This window comes from Salvelinus namaycush, chromosome 7 (genome assembly GCF_016432855.1).
Source record: "Salvelinus namaycush isolate Seneca chromosome 7, SaNama_1.0, whole genome shotgun sequence".
Classification (NCBI taxonomy): Eukaryota; Metazoa; Chordata; class Actinopteri; order Salmoniformes; family Salmonidae; genus Salvelinus; species Salvelinus namaycush.
The window spans coordinates 13,672,972-13,695,901 of record NC_052313.1 but is presented as its reverse complement, the minus strand read 5'-3'; the positions used below and the strand labels follow the sequence as shown (position 1 = coordinate 13,695,901).

The 22,930-nt window shown below is 42.0% G+C and overlaps 1 protein-coding gene across 1 annotated transcript in view; it reads left to right on the top strand.

Annotated features, from left to right (window-relative positions):
• LOC120050998 (LIM zinc-binding domain-containing Nebulette-like) overlaps positions 1-22,930 on the top strand; it is a 112,612-nt gene that overhangs the window by 31,595 nt on the left and 58,087 nt on the right. The window contains exons 3-4 of the mRNA XM_038997567.1: positions 2,190-2,274; positions 11,395-11,502. Coding sequence (XP_038853495.1) covers positions 2,190-2,274; positions 11,395-11,502 — 193 coding nt within the window. The remainder of the gene's footprint in view (positions 1-2,189; positions 2,275-11,394; positions 11,503-22,930) is intronic.

The following is a 22,930-nucleotide window of genomic DNA, read 5'->3' as shown; positions in this document are numbered from 1 at the left end:
ACATTTAGTGAGCGATGTTCCAGTACTTTGCATGTTCAACTTAAATAAGCTGCTTTTTACCTTCCCGTTCACAAACTTCATTCCAATACTTAAAATGTTTACACAAGTGGTTGCTTGGTCTTCTGCCAGACTGTTTTAAATAAGGAAAGTTAGACAGATGGGGCCTATAACAGTAGTAACAAGCATTCAGTGTGAAAACCTTGGTCCATGTAACCCTAGCCTTGTGGTTATTGTTAGGAGAATGGTTGTTTACAATCTACCATTGTAAGTTTTTGTTTTTGATGTCTTAGAACAAATATTATTTAAATTTTATTTGTGGAAATCGCAAAACATGCAGAAATATGAAAGATAAATTAATCCAATATTATTCATACCATAAAAAACTCATCAACATGTATACTCAACAACTTTAGCAACTACTAAGAGCTTTTCACACTACTGAGCGGAGCTGGCCTGGTTACGCATCCATCATAGCTGTTGGAACTGTGCTGAAAGAGATCTCCTCCATCTCTCTCGTTCAGCCTCTGTCACTTTCTCAGTCATCTACAACAATCAACTGATCTCTCTCACTATCTGTCCCTCTCTCTCTCAGTACTCTGTTCATCTCTCTCACTATCTGGCCCTCTCTCTCTCAGTACTCTGTTCATCTCTCTCACTATCTGGCCCTCTCTCTCTCAGTACTCTGTCCATCTCTCTCACTATCTGGCCCTCTCTCAGTACTCTGTCCATCTCTCTCACTATCTGTCTCTCTCTCTCTCAGTACTCTGCCCATTTCACTCACTATCTGGCCCTCTCTCTCTCTCTCTCTCTCTCTCTCTCTCTCTCTCTCTCTCTCTCTCTCTCTCTCTCTCTCTCTCTCTCTCTCTCTCTCTCTCTCTCTCTCTCAGTACTCTGTCCATCTCTCTCACTATCTGGCCCTCTCTCTCTCTCTCTATCTCTCTCTCTCTCTCTCTCTTTCTCTCTCAGTACTCTGTCCATCTCTCTCACTATCTGGCCTTCTATCTCTCTCAGTACTCTGTCCATCTCTCTATTTTTGATGTTCTCTAGACTCCCATGTGTACAGTCTGGGACTTTTGCCAGCTCCCCCTGGCATCCTTAGTCACAGCCTGTGCGGGATGAAGTGTGGTCAACCACTTCATCCCTCCATTCTTTCCTACCTCTGTCCCTCTATCCCTCCCAGGCAAACACATTCAAGGGCCCTTCATCCCCTTCCAGCACCCTCTCAAACACAGACACAGATTCAGCCTCCTATTTCCTCATTGGACATGGGGCATATCAGAGGGATAGTTTAGGTGTGATTTCCATGAACCCTATCCAACCAAAGACTTTTACTTTATGTTTTCATCATACATTCATTTAACAATAAGTTTTATTTAACCAATTTGCACTTTACTTGGACCAAACATGCAATCTTGAAGCTCAAGAAGACCAATATATATATGTGTGTGTGTGTGTGTGTGTGTGTGTGTGTGTGTGTGTGTGTGTGTGTGTGTGTGTGTGTGTGTGTGTGTGTGTGTGTGTGTGTGTGTGTGTGTGTGTGTGTGTGTGTGTGTGTGTGTGTGTGTGTGCGCAATTTTCTCTTTTGCTTTGAGTTGTCATTCCATCATTCAAACCAAAAGGCTGTGGGCAGAGCCTAGTGTTTCCCATGTAACAGTGATATGTTTGTCACCTTTGTTCAGGTCATTCAAAGTCTCCCTTTTTCAATGTTGTCATCAGGTCATAGCTGAACTTTCAGCTTTTAGACTTTTCAATAGGCAATTGTTTTAGCAAGTATTGCATGTGCCTGTTAAGTCCTATTCACATTCTACATTTTCTATTCTCAACACAGTGTATATCTGGGCTTTTGGGGGATGTTTATTGGGAGCATTTTACTTGATGATTGTTCTTAAAAGTTGTCCATATGCCAATAGGACTCAGTTGTTGTAATTGTGGGTCTGAAAAGCTAGATCCTTTGTGAATAACCAAAATGTAGGAGACAACCTTGCACTCAAATATACATGACACTTTGACTTTTGGGAATCAATTAGCTGACTTCCTACTTTAACATTAAGGACGGTAAACATGAAAATGTCTCCATTCTTTGCCATTAGATTATAAGAGAAAATAATTTGTGCAAAGGAGAGGAATCGTCTTCTCATAGCAGTAGTTCAGTATTCACATATGTACCTCCCTACCCTCTCTCTCTCCAGGCACTACCCCAAGCAGTCCTTCACCATTGTGACTGACACCCCAGAGAACCTGAGACTGAGACATCAGAGTGAATTGCAGAGCCAGGTGAGATGGCCTTCAATTTTTATGTATGTCGTCAAATTCACATCACTTTCAGGTGCTGGGCTGGAAAACACATTGTAATAATGAAGGAACTAGAGGATCCAAACTTCTATGTCGTCACAGAGGTGTAATATGTAGCCACACCAGTGAAACACCACTCCCGTGTTTTGCTCCTTTACTATACCTCCCTTTCTGCCTGTATCTGGCTGTCAGATCCCTAACTTGCCTGTACAGGGACACACAGCCAGGGCCCATCTGTCAAAGAAACACAGACACACTGGGTGTCTGTCCACATGCCAGTCCTTTGGCTCAGAACACAGCCAAAAGGAAGAGACAGGAACGTCAAAGAGAGGGAGGTGAGGGAGGTGAGGGAGGGAGGGAGGTGAGGGAGGTGAGGGAGGGAGGGAGGGAGGGAGGGAGGGAGGGAGGGAGGGAGGGAGGGAGGGAGGGAGGGAGGGAGGGAGGGAGGGGAGCTCACTCACAGGATTTGTCTGATTTGGTTTACCCTGAATCTCTAGTCTACAGAGAGCTGTATTGCTTTCATTCTGCAGTCATAAACACTGCAGATCATCTAAAGGCATCAAACATGTGTCTGGAGTAGAGGTCGACCGAATATGATTTTTCAACGCCGATACCGATTATTGGAGGACCAAAAAAAGCTGATACCGATTAATCGGCCGATTTAAACAATAAAAAAATGTATTTATTTGTAATAATGACAATTACAACAATACTGAATGAACACTTATTTTAACTTAATATAATACATGAATAAAATCAATTTAGCCTCAAATAAATAATGAAACATGTTCAATTTGGTTTAAATAATGCAAAAACAAAGTGTTTGGGAAGAAAGTAAAAGTGCAATATGTGCCATGTAAGAAAGCTAACGTTTAAGTTCCTTGCTCAGAACATGAGAACATATGAAAGCTGGTGGTTCCTTTTAACATGAGTCTTCAATATTCCCAGGTAAGAAGTTTTAGGTTGTAGTTGTTATAGGAATTATAGGACTATTTCTCTCTATAGGATTTGTATTTCATATACCTTTGATTATTGGATGTTCTTATAGGCACTTTAGTATTGCCAGTGTAACAGTATAGCTTCCGTCCCTCTGCTCGCTCCTACCTGGGCTCGAACCAGGAACACATCGACAACAGCCACCCTCGAAGCAGCGTTACCCATGCAGAGCAAGGGGAGCAACTACTCCAAGTCTCAGAGCGAGTGACGTTTGAAACGCTATTAGCGCGCACCCCGCTAACTAGCTAGTCATTTCACATCGGTTACACCAGTTGATAGGCTTGAAGTCATAAACAGCGCAATGCTTGAAGCATTGCGAAGAGCTGCTGGCAAAACGCACGAAAGTGCTGTTCGAATGAATGCTTACGAGTCTGCTGCTGCCTACCACTGCTCAGTCAGACTGCTCTATCAAATCATAGACTTAATTATAACATAATAACACACAGAAATACGAGCCTTAGGTCATTAATGTGGTCGAATCCGGAAACTATCATCTCGAAAACAAAACATTTATTCTTTCAGTGAAATACGGAACCGTTCCGTATTTTATCTAACTGGTGGCATTCATAAGTCTAAATATTTTTGTTACATTGCACAACCTTCAATGTTATGTCATAATTACGTAAAATTCTGGCAAATTAGTTCGCAACGAGCCAGGCGGCCCAAACTGTTGCATATACCCCGACTCTGCGTGCAATGAACGCAAGAGAAGTGACACAATTTCACCTGGTTAATATTGCCTGCTAACCTGGATTTCTTTTAGCTAAATATGCAGGTTTAAAAATATATACTTGTGTATTGATTTTAAGAAAGGCATTGATGTTTATGGTTAGGTACACGTTGGAGCAACGACAGTCTTGTTTTGCGAATGCGCACCGCATCGATTATAGGACACGCTAGATAAACTAGTAATATCATCAACCATGTGTAGTTAACTAGTGATTATGATTTATTGTTTTTTATAAGATAAGTTTAATGCTAGCTAGCAACTTACCATGGCTTCTTACTGCATTCGCGTAACAGGCAGGCTCCTCGTGGAGTGCAATGTAAAGCAGGTGGTTAGAGCATTGGACTAGTTAACTGTAAGGTTGCAAGATTGAATCCCTTAGCTGACAAGGTAAAAATCTGCCGTTCTGCCCCTGAGCAAGGCAGTTAACCCACCGTTCCTAGGCCGTCATTGAAAATAAGAATGTGTTCTTAACTGACTTGCCTAGTTAAATAAAGGTGAAAAAATAAATAAAATAAAAAACAATCGGCCAAATCGGTGTCCAAAAATACCGATTTACGATTGTTATGAAAACTTGAAATCGGCCCCAATTAATCGGTCGACCTCTAGTCTGGAGACATGGATAGCTTTATATGTATTCACAAGCAAGGCTCTCAGCGATTCCTCTGTAATGATGAGCTTCTGACTATCAGAATCATCAAGGTACTCTCATCATCCTCTTCATACAGATTATTGGATTGTATAACTTGTATTAATCATCAGCAGATTCCATTCCCCCACTCTCACATAGGGTCATGTATCCATAGCCACTGATCAAATTATGTACTCTGTAACTACAGATCATTTCATTGTTAGTTACTTATACGTGCCATTTAGCAGAGGCTTTTATTCTTAGCGTCTTACAGTAGTGCGTGCATACATTTTTGTGTAGGTGGCCCCAGTGAGAATCGAACCTACAATCCTGATAGTCATTTCCATGCAACTGAGCCACACACAATCACTTTACTGTATGTCAACATTCATCCAACTGTATCAGTGCATTAGGGTTTATTGCACACACACACACACACTGTAACAACCAATGGATAGGAAAATACCATCTTGTCTCTGCTTCGCACACAAGCAATCCATTCTTTGGCCTGTTTTTTGGAGCACATTCTCAAAGGCGGTGGCGCATCAGTAATTTGGTTATTTAAGCTTGAGGTAACTAATCTAAGGGGCCGATAGGGCTCCGGCTCCACTGGAGATTTCCCTGATTAACCTATGGTTCTATTTACATGGCCCCAAAAAGATAGGATCAAGTGTTTAAAAAAATGTGTTGTTGGAGTATCTATTTTAACATTCCTACTCCTAATTTCGAACTACACCAGTAATTGTTTCTACCTGTTTATTTTCGGTGCATCACAATCTTTTTTTTAAGGAGAACAGAATTCCGATCTCCTTAGGTATTTTCATTATTTTGATGACAGGATATGAGCAGAAAGCAGGGAGACAAAGTAGATGGAGCATGATGCTAATGCGGGGATCGGTAGAGACTCTGAGCTAGAAAATGGTATATCATACACTGCAGTTGAGAAACAATGGGAAAGTATTTCTGCTTTTGAAAGTTGATACAATTGCAACCCCACTTTTTTTTTTTTATACTTTGTTTTTATTGTAGGAACACAAAGAAAGTACAAATAAAGTAAAATAAAAGAACAAAAATGATCTGGCAGTTACAGTGCACTTCTTACCTTCATCATCATATCATCATATTAGTTACATTAGCATCTTTGAATTAGACCTTTTCCAAGTATGAAACCCATTTCTCCCAGTATTCCTGACCTCTCTCCTGTTGAGTTCTTAAAGCAAAGGTCATACGCTCCATGTGGTGTATTTCTTCTACAATGTCTATCCATTGTGTCACTGTGGGAGGGTCTTTTTGTAGCCATTTCCTAGTGATAGCCTTTTTACTGGCTGACAGTAGGACCTTCAAGAGGTACTTTTCTCTATTGTGTAAGTTATCTGGTATTTCACCCAAGTACAAAGAAATGAATGTTTGTTCTATGTCAAATCCCATTATTTTTCCAATGTTAGATCTTATTTCTCCCCAGTAAGTTTCGATTGCGGGGCAGGACCAAAAGATATGAGAGTGGTCCGCCCTCAATAGACCGCATTCTCTCCAACAAGGGCAACCCCACTTTTGAGAAAATGGCCCTTGAATGTTTGGTACACCTCCTGGAGAGATCTTCTTTGTCTAAACCCAATCAGTATCGTTCACACCCTCTTAAGCCTTAGCCCCACCCATCTCTTTAATGATTCACATATGGGGCCATGTGCTAAACAGAGTGAATAGTTTAGTAAACAAACAAAGATTAAGACTAAAGTGGTAAAAGTAGTAGCCTACAATAAGGAAAAACTCCAGGTAAAAATACGCTATCTAGTCCTTGGCCTATATCCTAATCTGACTTTGGTGCAAATCATGTTGTTCTTCACATTAATGTGTCTGGTAAACACACACTATATCAAATAAAATCAAAGTTTATTTATCACATGCACAGGATATAGAAGGTGTAAATGGTGCAGTGAAATTGTTACCTGCACAGTAGCAATATCAAAAACAGTGTGTGCCCAAAATATAGTATAAATATTGTATAATTATTAGATGAAGCTTACCTGACACACTTGTCTAAATTGATGGGTCATGTGAAGGAAATGCTATAACCCCCCCCCCCCCCCCCCCCCTCCAGCCACATCTAGCTGAGTGGATGGGTCACTATTGTCTAGACATGTACACATGTTCATGAAATTCAATAGATGGCCGTAATCACCCTCAGACACACCTGGCTAACTTGATGGGTCATGTAATCATCTGGCAAAGTAGAGTCTTTTGTTCAGACATGTAGCTAGCTAGCTAAACAATAAACCGACATAATCCCACCTCATACTACTACCAATACAAACATTGTCATAGCTGTAGTATGAATCTGTAGGTAGCTAAAGCTAAACAACCAGGTTCAATGTTAGCTAGCTAACATTAGGCTATAACTAGCAATGCAAATGGATTTCTGATTAGAATAATATTACTACACAGATCATAGACGTGACTTTAGTTAGCGACCCGGAAAGCTAACGTTCGCTAGTTAGCTAACAGTATGCTTTAACTTGCAATGAAAACGACTTTCTGACTAAATTTGAAACTTATATCTATAAATGTAGCTAGACTCTTACCTGTATACATGGATGAACGCTCACGGCAGACTGGAACCATTTAACTGTTTTGTTTGTAGCTACATCTTGTTTGGCCAGCGTTGTGTCAAGTCACTCAGGTTCACACTGACCGTGGCATGTGCAGAAAGTAGCCCATCACTTTTTCCAATTGTCAATAGTGCCTGCTAAATTCAGGGCATCAATGTTGTTGAGAAAAGTAGCAAAACTTTTGTAGTTCTCGATGGCTAACGTTAAATCTTTCAAAAACGGCACAGTAGAAAGGACTATCAACACATACTGAACAGCTCACGTTATAGACAGAAGCATTCTACATGACAGACCAATCCAAACTCATCTCCCGGATGTCCAACCCATCCATTATCTCAGCCAATCATGGCTAGCAGGAAGGTTCCTGTCTTTTTCCATGGCTAAACCAACTATGCTCATAATTTAATGTTTTTATTTGTATTTACGGAATACAAGTGTTTTATTAAGGCACATGAAACTTCCAGAAGGCATTTCTGCCCAAAAACGCATTTTGATAAAAAATACATGTTTACGATCAAATGCCTCTCCTGTGAAGTACACTAACATTTGGTGTGATATTTGCTGTAACTTGGGCCTACACTAGAAAATCAGACAGCCTGTTAAGTGAGGGTGGAGAGATGAAGTAGTATAGAGGACATTGTCAGAACAAGTTGTCTTCTATGTCAGGGGGACAGTCATACAGCACTCACTCCCTCTAAGCTAGGCTCTCTAGGTATGACTGTTATCTTTTAGCCTGAAACTGGCTCACATCTGAGTCATTTCTAGACACAACATGTCAGCCTTTCTGGTGGAATGCCCATGCCCTAGAGGAGTCGGTCAACAATGTCTGACTCTTATGTCACCTTTCACGCTTGATTTCCCTTGTTTTTTTTCTCCTTCTTCTCCTTTGTTGTAGCCTGACTCTCACAGGGGCATCTCTCACTCTCACAGTCTCTCACTCTCACAGTCTCTCACTCTCACAGTCTCTCACTCTCACAGTCTCTCACCTTCTCTCACTCACTCTCTCACTCTCTCTCACACACACACACACACACACACACACACACACACACACACACACACACACACACACACACACACACACACACACACACACACACACACACACACACACAAAATATAGATGTCTATCGAACACTCCAGTCTCTCACTGACAGAACTAGCTCTTGCACATTGAGTGTTCATCCTCATTTGTGTTTTGTCCTATGAGTGTGTTGTGGCATTGGTGCCTTCACTCCTGATGCACTTTCAGCTTTTGTCTGTTAACTGGCCTGGGATAATCCTCCCTCTCTGTCCCCTCAGAGTGCTGTCCTAACTGGCTGAGTGACCCTGACACAGTCACTGAGATCATGTTGGTCCCTGCTCATTATTGTCTGGCGGCCAAGCACCCCCACAATGGCCGTGCAGTTGCCCGCTCTGTTACCAGATGGTCTGAGATGCTATGTGTCAGAGAAACCATGTGAGGTAGCCATGCCTCCCTCTATAATCAGCCCACAATTCTTTGCAAACCCAGTCGGTGATACCTACTCATATCGATCCCTGTCCTCAAACCCGACTGAGGACATCCTCAGTGTAGAGCAACAGCCAGGTCTGTGTGTATTATTGCCGTCTCTCTCGGCACCAGCCATGGATGCTGTAATAAAAGGAACTGTTATTACCTGACAGTGTAATTTACCATCAGAGATTTACTAGAGTAATTTACCCCGGTGTCTCTCTTTCTCTGTCTCTCTCTCTTTCTCTCTGTCTCTCTGGCGGTCAGTGTGAGTGAGTGACTGTGCTTATCGACTATCACGGAGGAGCAAAGCAATGCCTTTCTCACCACATCCATTCTACTGTTGTTTACCATGTACAGCACCTGCCCTAGAGCCACAAATAAACACGAGCCTCTTCACACCAATTGAGATGCTCTGTTAACGTATCTACCTGTCTGTTTCCATCAAAGCACACTGGTACACTATGAAACGTCTGCATAATGGATCTATTATGTAATGTACATCTGTACATCACAGGAGGTTGGTGGCACCTTAATTGGGGAGGACGGGAATGGTATCAAATACATCAAACATATGGTTTGTGTTTGATGCCGCTCCATTCCAGCCATTATTCTGAGCCGTCCTCCCCTCAGCAGCCTCCGCTGCTGTACATCTGACACTTTTCAGGGAGTCACCCAGCAGAACCCAGAGCTGAGAAGACTGCTGGATTTAATTCATATGGTTTTTGATGTGTAACAGGGTGGCCAACCCTAGCTCTTGGTGAGCTTCTAGCTACTTGTAGTAGGTATGCAGGCTTTTTCTCCAGCCCTGCTAAGTATGCAAGCTTAGTGGAACGAACTGCCCCTCGTACCAGCCATTCCCTTGTGCTGTCTGAGAACCTCAGCCAGTCCCTCAGCCAGAAACATGAACGTCTGGGATATTTATCAACCTGTGTTTTTCTAGCTTTAATTTGACATGCTAATGATATGAGTCATACATCACAGGTTGAGCCTTACATAACAGTAGCAATAATAGACTATTAATACTGAAGGACAGAATATCGCCACTGATAGGCTACTTTGAGAGAAATCAGCTGAAACATGTACATTAAAGCCTCTTGGGTAGACTGATAAATGAATAACCCATTCTGTCCATGAGGTTTACACTCTTCATTATTGTAGGCCTCAGTAGCCTAGCTCTGTCTGTTCGTGTTTGCATGAATTATACAGTAGGGTCTAAAATTATTGACACCCTTGATAATGATGAGTAATAATGACTCTATAAAATAAATAATTCAAATACTGAGCTATACTGTATGCACTTTTTTGTTGTTGAAATTATATTTTATAATAGAAAGAGATTTTGTTGAATATGTAATAATTTATTTGCTCAAAAGGTAGGGGTCAAAATTATTGACACCCCTAAAGATTATTATAAATAAAGTAGGGAAATCAAAATAAAGTAGTCAAAAGCATGTCTTGGGGGTATGATCTTTGATCCTCTAACGCTCTTACTCATCCTTATTCATGATTTATTCAGGACTATACGTAATCATGGTAGTATCCACATTAATGTATTGTAGTGTTTATGTAGTGTTTAGAAACATACAAATTTCTTATTTTCAAATACAAAACTTTTGACTACTTTATAAGAATCTTTAGGGGTATCAATAATTTTGACCCCTACATTATTTAGATTTTTGTATTTCTTGTTAAACAAAATGTATTAACACAAAATAATATAATTTGTAATATGTACACGTAGGTAGGGGTAAAGTGACTATGCATAGATAATAAACATGAAGCCTTGACTAACGGTAGCCTGGTGGGTAGGAGCGTTGGGCCAGTAACCAAAAGGTTGCTGGATCGAATCCCTGAGATGACAATCTGTTGTTCTGGCCCTGAGCAAGGCAGTTAACCCACTGTTCCCCGGGTGCCGATGTCGATTAAGGCAGCCCCCCGCACCTCTCTGATTCAGAGGGGTTGGGTTAAATGCGGAAGACACATTTCAGTTGAATGCATTGTTGTACATCACCCTTTCCCTTTGCTTTTCTTTACAATCCTATATAGCTAGCAGTCTAGTGATGTATGAATGATTCCTAGTGTGCCCTTGACAAAGTATAATTATTCCACACAATAAGAAAACGATCAGGTGTGCCACATTAATACTTTATGTAAGAGCTTATGTCATGATATGAGACTTCAAAGTGTTGGAGAATAAAGCTCGCACAACTCCAATAGTCAAAGATGAAGGTTTAATTCTAATTTGCGTTTAATATGTTCCCTACACAAAGCTATTGTATAGTGTGGGTATCTACAAGATGAATGGCTTTGAATCAAGAATCATTTTGTCGGAATTGTTGTCTTGCTCTTTAGCGATGAGAGGGACTACAAAACAACTGTATTTTTAAATATTTTCAGAGATTAAATGGAACCAAGAACAAACCTAAACTAACCGGCTTATTTCCAAACAAAACACTTAATTTGTTTTAGACCAGCCTCTTTTTACCCCGGTATCTTCAGTTCAAAACAGCAGGCTCTCTTTCCCATCACAACACTTGTCAGACTATTGTGTTGCAGCTTAGAACCACCGTGGGAAGGAAGGATTTTCAAATGGCAAAGTTTTACGACTAAGTCGTTTTTCAAATCTCATCCCTGTCTCTTGTTTCAGGTGAAATACAAAAAGGACTTTGAGGATAGCAAAGGCAGAGGCTTCAGCATTGTATCTGACACACCAGAGCAACAGAGACTGAGGAAGACACAGGAGCAGATCAGTAATGTATGCTTCTGTGTGGTCACTTCCTCTATATCCCCTGGTCTCCATGGTTACCCCTCCTTCCTCTTCCTGTCCTTGTTACCTCATCACACCCCTGACCTTAGTGTGGGTGTCCTGTTTGTACTGTTGTGGGGAGTCTGTCAATGTTACGTAATGTGGAGGAATGGAGGATAGGAAAATGTCTGAACTGTGTGTGTGTGTGTGTGTGTGTGTGTGTGTGTGTGTGTGTGTGTGTGTGTGTGTGTGTGTGTGTGTGTGTGTGTGTGTGTGTGTGTGTGTGTGTGTGTGTGTGTTTGTGTGTGTGTGTGAGAGAGAAGTGGAGCGTGAAAGCTGGACGAGTGTGTGAATCAGAGGGTGCATTTTGGTCACTGAGTGAAATCACGGGTTTGCACAACACACAAACACACACTCAACATACAGTATGCTCCTCTCTCTCTTTCTTCTCTTATCTGGTCCTATCAACTCCTAATCTCTCTTCTGTATCACAGGCTACATTGAAATAATACACATACAGAATGTCTACCTTTTCATAATGACACCCACACATGCACACACTACAGTACTGGTAAGTGCACGAGGGGCCTTCACACGGCCAGCCTCAGTTTATATAGATGACATATAACAGTTAAGCGGTGCCAGTGAACATCCCTGTCCCAACCCCTCGACTCAAGAGTATGCTGAGAAATGTGCCGCCAAACGAATTCAACACTCCTATCAGGTGAGAAATCATCCTCGGGTGCATCTCAATAGTCTAATTTGGCTTCCTCTCCTCGTTTCCTTTATCTGCTACATAAGACAGTGTGGGTGAATCCACATGGGGGATTCCTACTAGGGAGGTCCTGCTGTCAAGTGTTTTCACATCAGTTCAAAGGAAAGGAGACAAGGAAAGGACACTGCTTTAGACTAATGACGTTGTCTCTTGTCTTGGGTCCCCTTTAAATACAACACACTAGCGGCTCTATACAGTCCTTGGCGCTGAAGATCCGCTTCATAGCGCGATTAACAATTAAAGGCAATGTTCCCACCATCGCAGAGATTTCACTCATGGTAAACGCTGCATATCTCAGGAATTACCTTTACATTTTAATGCAGGTCTTCCGCGACACTAAAGTGATACGGATTGAATCCAGCCCTTTGTCTTCTAGATACTGTATGTTATGTGTCTAACTAATTCGCTCCTCCCTTGTACTATATTGATGAAATAAGGTCACTGATCAGTTAGGAACTCCCCTCACCTGGTTGTCTAGGTCTTAATTGGACACACTGAAAGGAGAAACCAAAAACCAGCAGACACTCAGCCCTCCATGGAATGAGTTTGTCACCCCTGTTGTATTTGCTCTCACCATATCTGATTTTAGTGCCCGCAGGTCCTCCAGGGGGAGGATAGGGTTACGGGCGCCATCGTCCCAGATGTGGCACATTCACCCACTGCTGATCCAGGTAAGCGAGCCCCACTCACTGCCCAGGGCCAACTCGCCTGACTGTGTGATTGCATTATTCCTGCTGTGTAAACCCACCCATATTACCGTGGATACATCTACCTCCTTCATTAACTAACACATCAGAGCACACGTGGAGGACACTCTGAAACCAACGCTTGGTTCTGTTACCAGGAGAACACTGAAACCTATAGGAAATTCTTTGTTCTGTTGTTTTTTACTCTAAAAAGTGCTATCAGAGAGGAGCATATCAATACTGCTAGTCTAATCCAAATACCAGCCTAATAAATCTTTATTATACAACATCCATTAAATGCATGTGTGTGCCATCTAGCACTATTGGCAGGTTTTCAGGGCCTAAAAGCAGCGTGCCAGAGCATGAGACATCTATCCTTCTGCTAATGCTACATTACCCTCAGGTTTAGCTGCTAATGCTAGTTAGCGGCTAATGCTACATTACACTCAGGTTTAGCTGCTAATGCTAGTTAGTGGCTAATGCTACATTACCCTCAGGTTTAGGTGCTAAAGCTAGTTAGCAGCTATTGCGACAATATCCTCAGGTTTAGCTGCTAAAGCTACATTAGCCTCAGAACAACATGTACACGGTTGACTTGTATATGACTGCTATAGTACTGAGACAGGGTTGAATGCCTTCTGTTTCTGCATCATGGCTAGTATGACGCTAAGAATTCAGAGCGGTGGCCCCCCAAAATACACATCCACTCCCCCACTTCTACCGCACTGGCCCAGAATCCTCTGGTGTGGTTTTCAACCACATATGGGTTGTTACGGGCTCTTTTTAGCTGCACCACGCCTACCAGTCTTACCCAGTTATCAAATCCCAAATAACATGGAAAAACATGCATGGGGTTATTTATACAAACAGTCTTCCCATATGCATCAGCAACTTCATCATACATACAGTTGAAGTCGGAAGTTTACATACTTAGGTTGGAGTCATTAAAACTCATTTTTTAAACCACTCAACCACCAAATTTCTTCTAAACAAACTATAGTTTTGGCAAGGCAGTGAGGACATCTACTTTGTGCATGACACAAGTAATTTTTCCAACAATTGTTTACAGACAGATTATTTCACTTATAATTCACTGTATCACAATTCCAGTGGGTCAGAAGTTTACATACACTAAGTTGACTGTGCCTTTAAACAGCTTGGAAAATTCCAGAAAATGATATCATGGCTTTAGAAGCTTCTGATAGGCTAATTGACATCATTTGAGTCAATTGGAGGTGTACCTGTGGATGTATTTCAAGGCCTACCTTCAAACTCAGTGCCTCTTTGTTTGACATAATGGTTAAATCAAAAGAAATCAGCCAAGACCTCTGAAAAAACTGTAGCCCTCCACAAGTCTGGTTCATCCTTGGGAGCAATTTCCAAGCACCTGAAGGTACCACGTTCATCTGTACAAACAATAGTACGCACGTATAATCACCATGGGACCATGCAGCCGTCATACCGCTCAGGAAGGAGGCGTGTTCTGTCTCCTAGAGATGAATGTACTTTGGTGCGAAAAATGCAAATCAATCCCAGAACAACAGCAAAGGACCTTGTGAAGATGCTGGAGGAAACGGGTACAAAAGTATCTATATCCACAGTACAACGAGTCCTATATTGACATAATCTGAAAGGCCACTCAGCAAGGAAGAAGCCACTGCTCCAAAACCGCCAATAAAAATCCACACTACGGTTTGCAACTGCACATGGGGACAAAGATCGTACTTTTTGGAGAAATGTCCTCTGGTCTGATGAAACAATAATAGAACTGTTTGGCCATAATGACCATCGTTATGTTTGGAGGAAAAAGGGGGAGGCTTGCAAGCCAAAGAACACCATCTCAGCGGTTAAGCACGGGGGTGGCAGCATCATGTTGTCAGGGTGCGTTGCTGCAGGAGGGACTGGTGCACTTCACAAAATAGATAGCATCATAAGGATGGAAAATTATGTGGATATATTGAAGCAACTTCTCAAGACATCAGTCAGGAAGTTAAAGCTTGGTCGCAAATGGGTCTTCCAAATGGACAATGACCCCAAGCATACTTCCAAAGTTGTGGCAAAATGGCTTAAGGACAACAAAGTCAAGGTATTGGACTGGCCATTACAAAGCCCTGACCTCAATCCCATAGAACATTTGTGGGCAGAACTGAAAAAGTGTGTGCGAGCAAGGAGGCCTACAAACCTGACTCAGTTACACCAGCTCTGTCAGGAGGAATGGGCCAAAATTCACCCAACTTATTGTGGGAAGCTTGTGGAAGGCTACCCGAAACGTTTGACCCAAGTTAAACAATTGAAAGGCAATGCTACCAAATAGTAATTGAGTGTATGTAAGCTTCTGACCCACTGGGAATGTGATGAAATAAATATAACCTGAAAAAATCATTCTCTCTGCTATTATTCTGACATTTCACATTCTTAAAATAAAGTGGTGATCCTAACTGACCTAAGACAGACATAATCATTTTTACTCTGATTAAATGTCAGGAATTGTGAAAAACGGAGTTTAAATATATTTGGTTAAAATGTATGTAAACTTCCGACCTCAACTGTACACGGACATGCAGTAGCTGTTTTGAATTATCCCTAATTTGAACATAACTGGATAGAAATCCCTTTTGTGTTGCGTTGATTATGGGACTCCTTTTCCTTTTAATCTAACCAGAAAATAAAATTTTATTTGGGATTGGTTGTTTATGTTAATGCTGTCCATAGGAGGGGTGCTAGTCCCACTCTAAAGGCTGTCCCATCCCTGTTTCCCCCCTCTGTGATCTCCATGGCCAATCTAAAGAATTCCTTAGCCCTTACTCTCCTGATACCCCCAGCAACTGTGTTGCACTGTGGCATTTAGAACTTGTGCCCCTTCTAAAAGAGTAGGATTACCTGTTATATTTTTTATTTAAATAGGCAAGTCAGTTAAGAACAAATTCTTATTTACAATGACGGCCTAGGAACAGTGGGTTAACAACAGATTTTTACCTTGTCAGCTCGGGGATTCGATCTAACAACCTTCCGGTTACTAGTCCAACGCTCTAACCACTAGGCTACCTGCCGCCCCACCTGTGCGAATACAGGATGAGTAAGTTATAAATAAATACATTTTAGCTTTTGTCAAGATCATGTTAAGAAACAAACATAAGGTGACTTACTGTAAATCAAGGATTTTAGTTCTCATACTGCATCCCCAATTTACTGCTAACGGACCGAGGCAGTGGATTTGCAATCAGTACTTTATAAATTGTGCTGATGTGATGTATCAAAAGCACAGGCTTTTGTGGCTCTGATGTAAAATGTGACTAAATGGAAAGTAGTGATAGTGTTCACACGAGGTGAAGTACAGCGTGACCACATGATTGGCCCTCATGTATGTTTGTTTTGGATTTTTCTGCAAGCGATGTTGACAGAGCTTCAAAGGAGACAATGATGGGTCGAAACTTTCACATTTTATCTCTCGATTTTGGCTGTTTGGTCCCCCTTTGAAATGGTTGAGTGAACTTAGCGGCCAGATGGCTGCCCTATTAAGCCAGCATCTGACACCCTACCAAAAAAACGAATACAAATAATTTTGGTTCATGCCACCCTGTTCATGCTACTGTATGGACGGGCGCACTATTCTTTCAGCCCAAACCTCACTCCACAATGTAAAGTCCAAACCTGAGGTTTTGTTTTCTTCCAAATACTTTGAGCATTTTAATTGAGCCTGCCTGGAGTGCCAGATGGTAGGGATTTGCACATTTGGGACCATTCCATTGATTCCAGCTCAATCTGGCGAAGCTGAAGTGTTTAAAAGAAAACAAATACAGATTGAACCCAGTTCTCGTGCAACATCATTGTCTTCATAAAAAACCCTCTAAAGAGCAGTGCATATTGTGAACCACATTACTGAAACCTCATTACCTCCAACATATAATCTGCCATAGTGACCTGCAGTGCTATTTAGGCGAGAAGCCTAATGAATGACTTTCACAGTCAATGTGGTGCTCATCTATCTCGGGAATGTCGTGTGTCACAGGAGAACCCAACCAGAGACCTATAAGGCTTCTCCTCTCCAAACCTAAAGGACTGCTAAGATGTTATTTGCTCCATAGTACTACAATTCAATGAACTCTAATTGATTGACTAATTGATGGTTGAATTGCTACAGTCCACAACCTTGGCTTCCCTGGGCCATATGAATAACTCTGTCAGCGATGGAGAAAGGTTTAGGTCACTGACAGTACTCTCAACTGTAAATTAATATTGATGAGCTGGCAATATCATCCCAGTTTACCTTTGCTGGTAGTCGTGGCAGAATTGTAAAAGTCTGTTTCTATTAGATTAGACAGTGGCCAGGGATGACACATGGCTGTCAGTGATTGTTTTTCCACTGTAATAGCCTCGACTGTGTTGAGTACCCCAAAACATGCACATTTCTTGCTGTTTCCTAGAATCTAGTTTGTAGTGATTGCAGAGTAGAAGTTGTGCATAGGTGGGTGGACATGAGGTAATGAGGGTGATGACTGATTTCAGTCAGAAAAACTTAACCCTTCACAGTATCCTATAAATTCACAGTATCTTCCTGGGGTTTATTATGGATCCCCATTAGTTCCTGCCAAGCAGCTACTCTTCCTGAGGTCCAAACACATTAAGGCACTTACATTACATATAAAACAGTACATCATATAACATTATTACACCATGACATGTTTAAAATACAAAATGTATAATACCACCACACAACAATTTTACTAATAGCCATTGCATGCTCTACAAACAATGTTGAATTGTTTTGTCTTTTGTGTCTTCAAAATCCCTAACAATTTTTTCCCTAACACACTTACTAAGAAGTAAACACATTGGTGTCAGTTCCTCTCAGGTAAATCAGAGAAAGAAAATATATGTATAGCAAGCCTGAAATTCACATATTCATCTACACAGCGAAACAAGTATTATACAACTCAGGGGTGTCAAACATACGGCCTGCGGGTGGTTTGAGCTAAAAGGTGAGGGCTCTATTGTGTTGAGGCTGAATAAAGGTGAGGGCTCTGCTATCACAGCTCTGCTCAGTGCCTTTGAGATAAGAGCCCAGGCACATGACCACATGCAGGAAGAATAGGGCCTTCTTTAACTGACTGCCCATGGACGACCTCTCTGCTAATAGGGAGTGCAGACATGTTGCTAGAGCTATTAACTGGCACACTGCGGTTCCACAGGATCTAGTTTTGAAACACAGGCATTCTTCAGATTAGAATGTCAATGTGTTATATTTATTTGCCATCTCTTTGACTTTTCTGTGTAATTTCAATGGATAGAAGCCAGGGCATTGAGAGCAATGCGAAACAACTTGATTTCTTTGTCTTTTAGAGAACTGTAATTTACTGTATGCTGACGACTTTGCACCTACAAGTGAATTTCCTCATATTCCATCTTGGCAGGATTCATAATAACAACAAGTGCTGCTTGTTGCAACATGAGTCACTGGGCCAAATTGAATTTCCTCACTGTAGAGTCACTGGTATCAAGATTTGGTTCCAAATGGGTCTGTCATCCATTTAAAGCTAGCTTTCTTTGTGCCATACAAACCCAATGCTACCCTATTCCACTACATATAATAAGAGGAGAAAACCTCCCACAGTATTGGTGCCTAAAGCCCTATATTTAGGGGTCAATTATGGTAATAGTCAGATCTAAATTAGGGATATTGAATGTTAACGTTAATTAATTGTGTTCTGCATCCAATCAGCTTGTTTGGAGACTGAGTGGGAGGATGGCAGTGTAAAGCGCTCTGGTAATATTATTCTCATGCCAACTCCTCCATATCTGCTTTATTGGCCTCAACTTTTCACTCCCCTCCACTGGTCTCTTCATTCTGTCATGGTTACCCTTAAGGTCAGGCCAGTGAAGGTTTTTTGTAAGGTTAAAGGTTGAAGGTTAAGGAGGGTGTTGCCTTTTTGGACTTGCACTTGTTATCTCAAATAACTAAAATACTTTGGTTATTAGAGGACACGTCTGGATTGGGACATTCCATCCAGTGTGCAACACCTTTCCTGAACCTCCTCACCCTCCCACCCTTAGGACTGGCCCTCTGATTCACATGTATGGCATCACCATTGATAACGCCCTAAGTGGGGTCTAAATCGGGAAAGCGGGGATGATAAGGAGTACCCAACATAGAGTCGAGAGGGAGAGTTGAGCCAGAAAACGAAATCCTTCCAGAACAGCGTTTTGACTCTTAGGCTTGGCTACATTTACATTACCTGCCTCAAAACCATCTATTTTGTGTGTTTTACTGTTTTCTTTACCCAGAAGTCACCTAGATGGAAGAAACGTCAGAGGAAACGGGCAGCTTGATGGAAGAAACGTTGGAAAAAGCTCTCACCTCGATGGAAGGAACATTGGTGGAAACGGTCACCTTGATGGAAGAAACGGGCACATTGATGGATGGAACGTCGGAGGAAACGGTCACCTTGATGGATGAAACGTCGGAGGAAACGGTCACCTTGATGGAAGAAACGGTCACCTTGATGGATGGAGCGTTGGAAGAAACGGTCACCTTGATGGATGGAACGTCGGAGGAAACGGTCACCTTGATGGAAGGAACGTCAGAGGAAATGGTCACCTTGATGGAAGGAACGTCAAAGGAAATGGTCACCTTGATGGAAGGAATGTCAGAGGAAACCGTGTCGGGAGAAGCAGTGGTGGGCAAGCGTGCTACAGGACGAGTCACCTGGATAGAAGAACCATCGGAGGAAACGGTGCTGGGAGAAGCAGCGGTGGACGAGCATGGCACAGAAGGGGCAGTCGAGGTGAGAAAGCCAGTTGGCATTGCCCCGGCCTGTGTGTCTTTCTGATGACCTTGGCACAGACTGGCACGCTTTTCTAAAGCTGCGGGGGGATTTATACCTACTGTAGCTATGTGCTTTGTTCTCCTGTCAGGCCTCGACTGCTAAGCCCGTCTTGCGCAGACCCAGTGTGCATGTCGCCAGGAGGTGCAGTGTTCTAGCAAGTGACGTAAGTAGGATTCATCCTCTGTGTTCTCTAATACAGCCTGTTGTAATTGTGCAAAGTTGTGGCAGGATTCACTGCAGTGTTCAGTAATGGGTTATAGCCACCTGTAAAGGATTTGGAGGAAAGCCCTTGAGGGATTTAGTCATGCCTACACCACAGCCCCACAGATGAAGAGGCTTGTTGGCCAATCTGGGGATAATTAATCTGGACTGAAATGAGAGGGTGGACCCTTTTTTGTGCTCAACACCCCTAGGAGATAGAGATTACTATGGATGCTAAGCTCAAAGAGAGGTGAGTCTGGCGTCTGAAGGTGTCCTAAAATAGTACTTCTATTACTAGATAGGAAAGGCACATGGGAACCAAACAAGCCTAGAAATGTATAGATTAGATCAGAACTCCCTCCCTCTGCTCCAACTCAGAAGATAACTTTACTTTTGAATAACCATGGTGATATGATCCCTCAAATGAAATTAGTTCTTTATGGCTTTCAAAGGGAAGGAAGTACAGTTTGTGTTGCCTGCCCATTAGATAAGAAGCCATATCTAGTAAAGAAGAACGTAGCAACCATTTTGGATTTCAGCTGCTTATCATTCAGAAGCCCCCGCCTCCTAATTTTTCCTCTGGTCATATGGAGAAAAAAAGTGAGGGCGGGATGACTGGTTAGAGAGGTTTGCGATTGGCCATTTGAATGTTTCCTTGTTGTCCGTCAACATAATAAACCAATTATTTTGCACCATAAATCTGCATAATTACTTATTAACCATCTGTGATGTAGAATAATTCCGACATGTCTGAAAGTGCTCTCTAATTATGACACCCACCACTTAGTGGAGATAAAACTTTTAGCAACTGCTGGCCATAAAATTTCACACGAGCGGAGAAGCACTCTGGCTATTTGAATACTTTTGGCAGGAAAAAAATTATTGTTGAAACATGATTACAGGACATAAATAATTAACATTCTGACACTACAGTATATTACTTCCGTGTAGTTTTATTATATTTTGTGTTCTCTTTTCCTCTCTCTTCAGTGTCTGAGTCCTCTAGTTGAATAAATGGAAAGACCATCTCTATTCCCCCCTGTTCTGGAGATGTAGAAGCTTTTTTTTGCCTGACTTTTTGCTGGTAAAATGTAGAAGGTCAAATATATGCCCCCATTGTAATGCCATGCCAGTGGTTGGTACAGTGTCCAAATGGAAAAGCATTGATCAGCAGTATCAGCCAGAGGAACATTTGTCTAGCTGAGCTTTTGTCTGCTTCATGTTGTAGCTACAATAGACACTGTAACACAACCGGTACAGTCAGACAACGTGCCAAGCAGACCCATACACTTAAGTTACTGTATTCATTAGTAATGAGCTCTTAGTGCACGGTCACCCATATAAAGTGCCTTATTAGTTTATTAGCTTCCAACTGGCTCATTCATCCACTCTCCCCCCCTTGTAACTATTCCCCAGGTCGTTGCTGTAAATGAGAATGTGTTATCAGTCAATTTACCTGGTAAAATAAATGTGTCATTACCTAATTACTGTAGCTTGCAATAAGCTTATTTTCAACAATTATGAGGCCCAACATATCAGCTGTCATCCTACAGGTTTTAACCCTCTGCAGACTGTAACTATGTGCTTTGTTCTCCTGTCAGGCCTCGGCTGCTAAGCCCGTCTTACCCGAACCCGGTTTTGCCAGGAGATGCAGTGTTCTGGCAAGTGACGTAAGTAGGATTCATCCTGTCTGTTCTTTAATACAGCCTGTTTTTTTTGTGGGAGGGTGTGGCAGGATTGACTCAGTGTCCAGTAATGGGGTGTAGCCACCTGTAAAGGTTTTGTAGGAAAAGCAGCCTGTGTAGATAACGATATGCTGAAAACGGTATGCTTTGTATCGACCTGTATTTTACGGTTTGTCATGACCATGTTATTAAAGTAATAAAGTTGTCCTTCAAATATTGTGGGTGGTGGTGGGCCTAAGAAAGACAAAAGAACAAAACATAACTCTGCTACCTGCTACCCTGTAGGTGAAGTACAAGGAGGGTTATGAGAAATCCAAGGCCCAGAACCTCTTCATCCCCGATGTAGAGTTTCAGCATTCCAAGAACATCAACGCTTTCATCTCTGAGGTGAATTGTGTGTTGTTGACATCATTCTCTGTCTCTCTCTCGCTCTCCCCCCCCCCCCCCCCCCCCCTATCGCTTTCCCTCTCCCCTGTCCTTGGCACCTTGGCAAACCGCAGAGACACAACACATTCCTCAGCACTGAGCTTTGTCATTCCAGTCACAGTGTCTGTCAGCCCTGTGATAGAAAGGTATTGTTTTGGAGCTCTGCTTGTGGATAGACTGTCCTGTCGATTGTCAACAGGCCCTAGTTGCACTTTTATAGTGCATTCCGCTCCTGTCAACACACACATTCATAACACACATACACGCACCCACACACATACATTATGCACATAAGCAGACAAACAAGACGAACAGTTGACTGAATAAAACTCACATCAATATTCAACACTGATGCTTCACCTGAAGCTCTCACAAGCTTAATAGATGCATATAATGTGACCTTTCACTGTGAAAAAGGCTTGGCTGGTCTTTTAAACATGGAGTGTCGATAGAAGCAAAGTAATTTTTTTACGCTTGGCCCAACATCCTAAAAGCGTAAAAACAGTAGTGCATCCTTTCCTCTGGTTATTTCCTTATCATTTTAAGTAGTTTTTCTCACAAGCACTTTGTCATTTTAGGCTATGTTCATAAACTATGACACAGGTATGTTTTGTGTTTGTGCATTTGTCTTAGCATGGATGCTAGTAGGGATTATTTGTATTGTCTTTCCATCTCTGTTATGTTTTAGACCAAGTACAAGGAGGAAGGAAAGTTGGAAACAGCCATGTGTCTCTACTCAGTGCTTCCAGAAACAATGGCGACCCAACACGCCAGAGAGGCCTCCGAGCTACAGAGTGAGGTAGTGACATCACACCAAACCTCCTTGTTATTTCAGCCTCT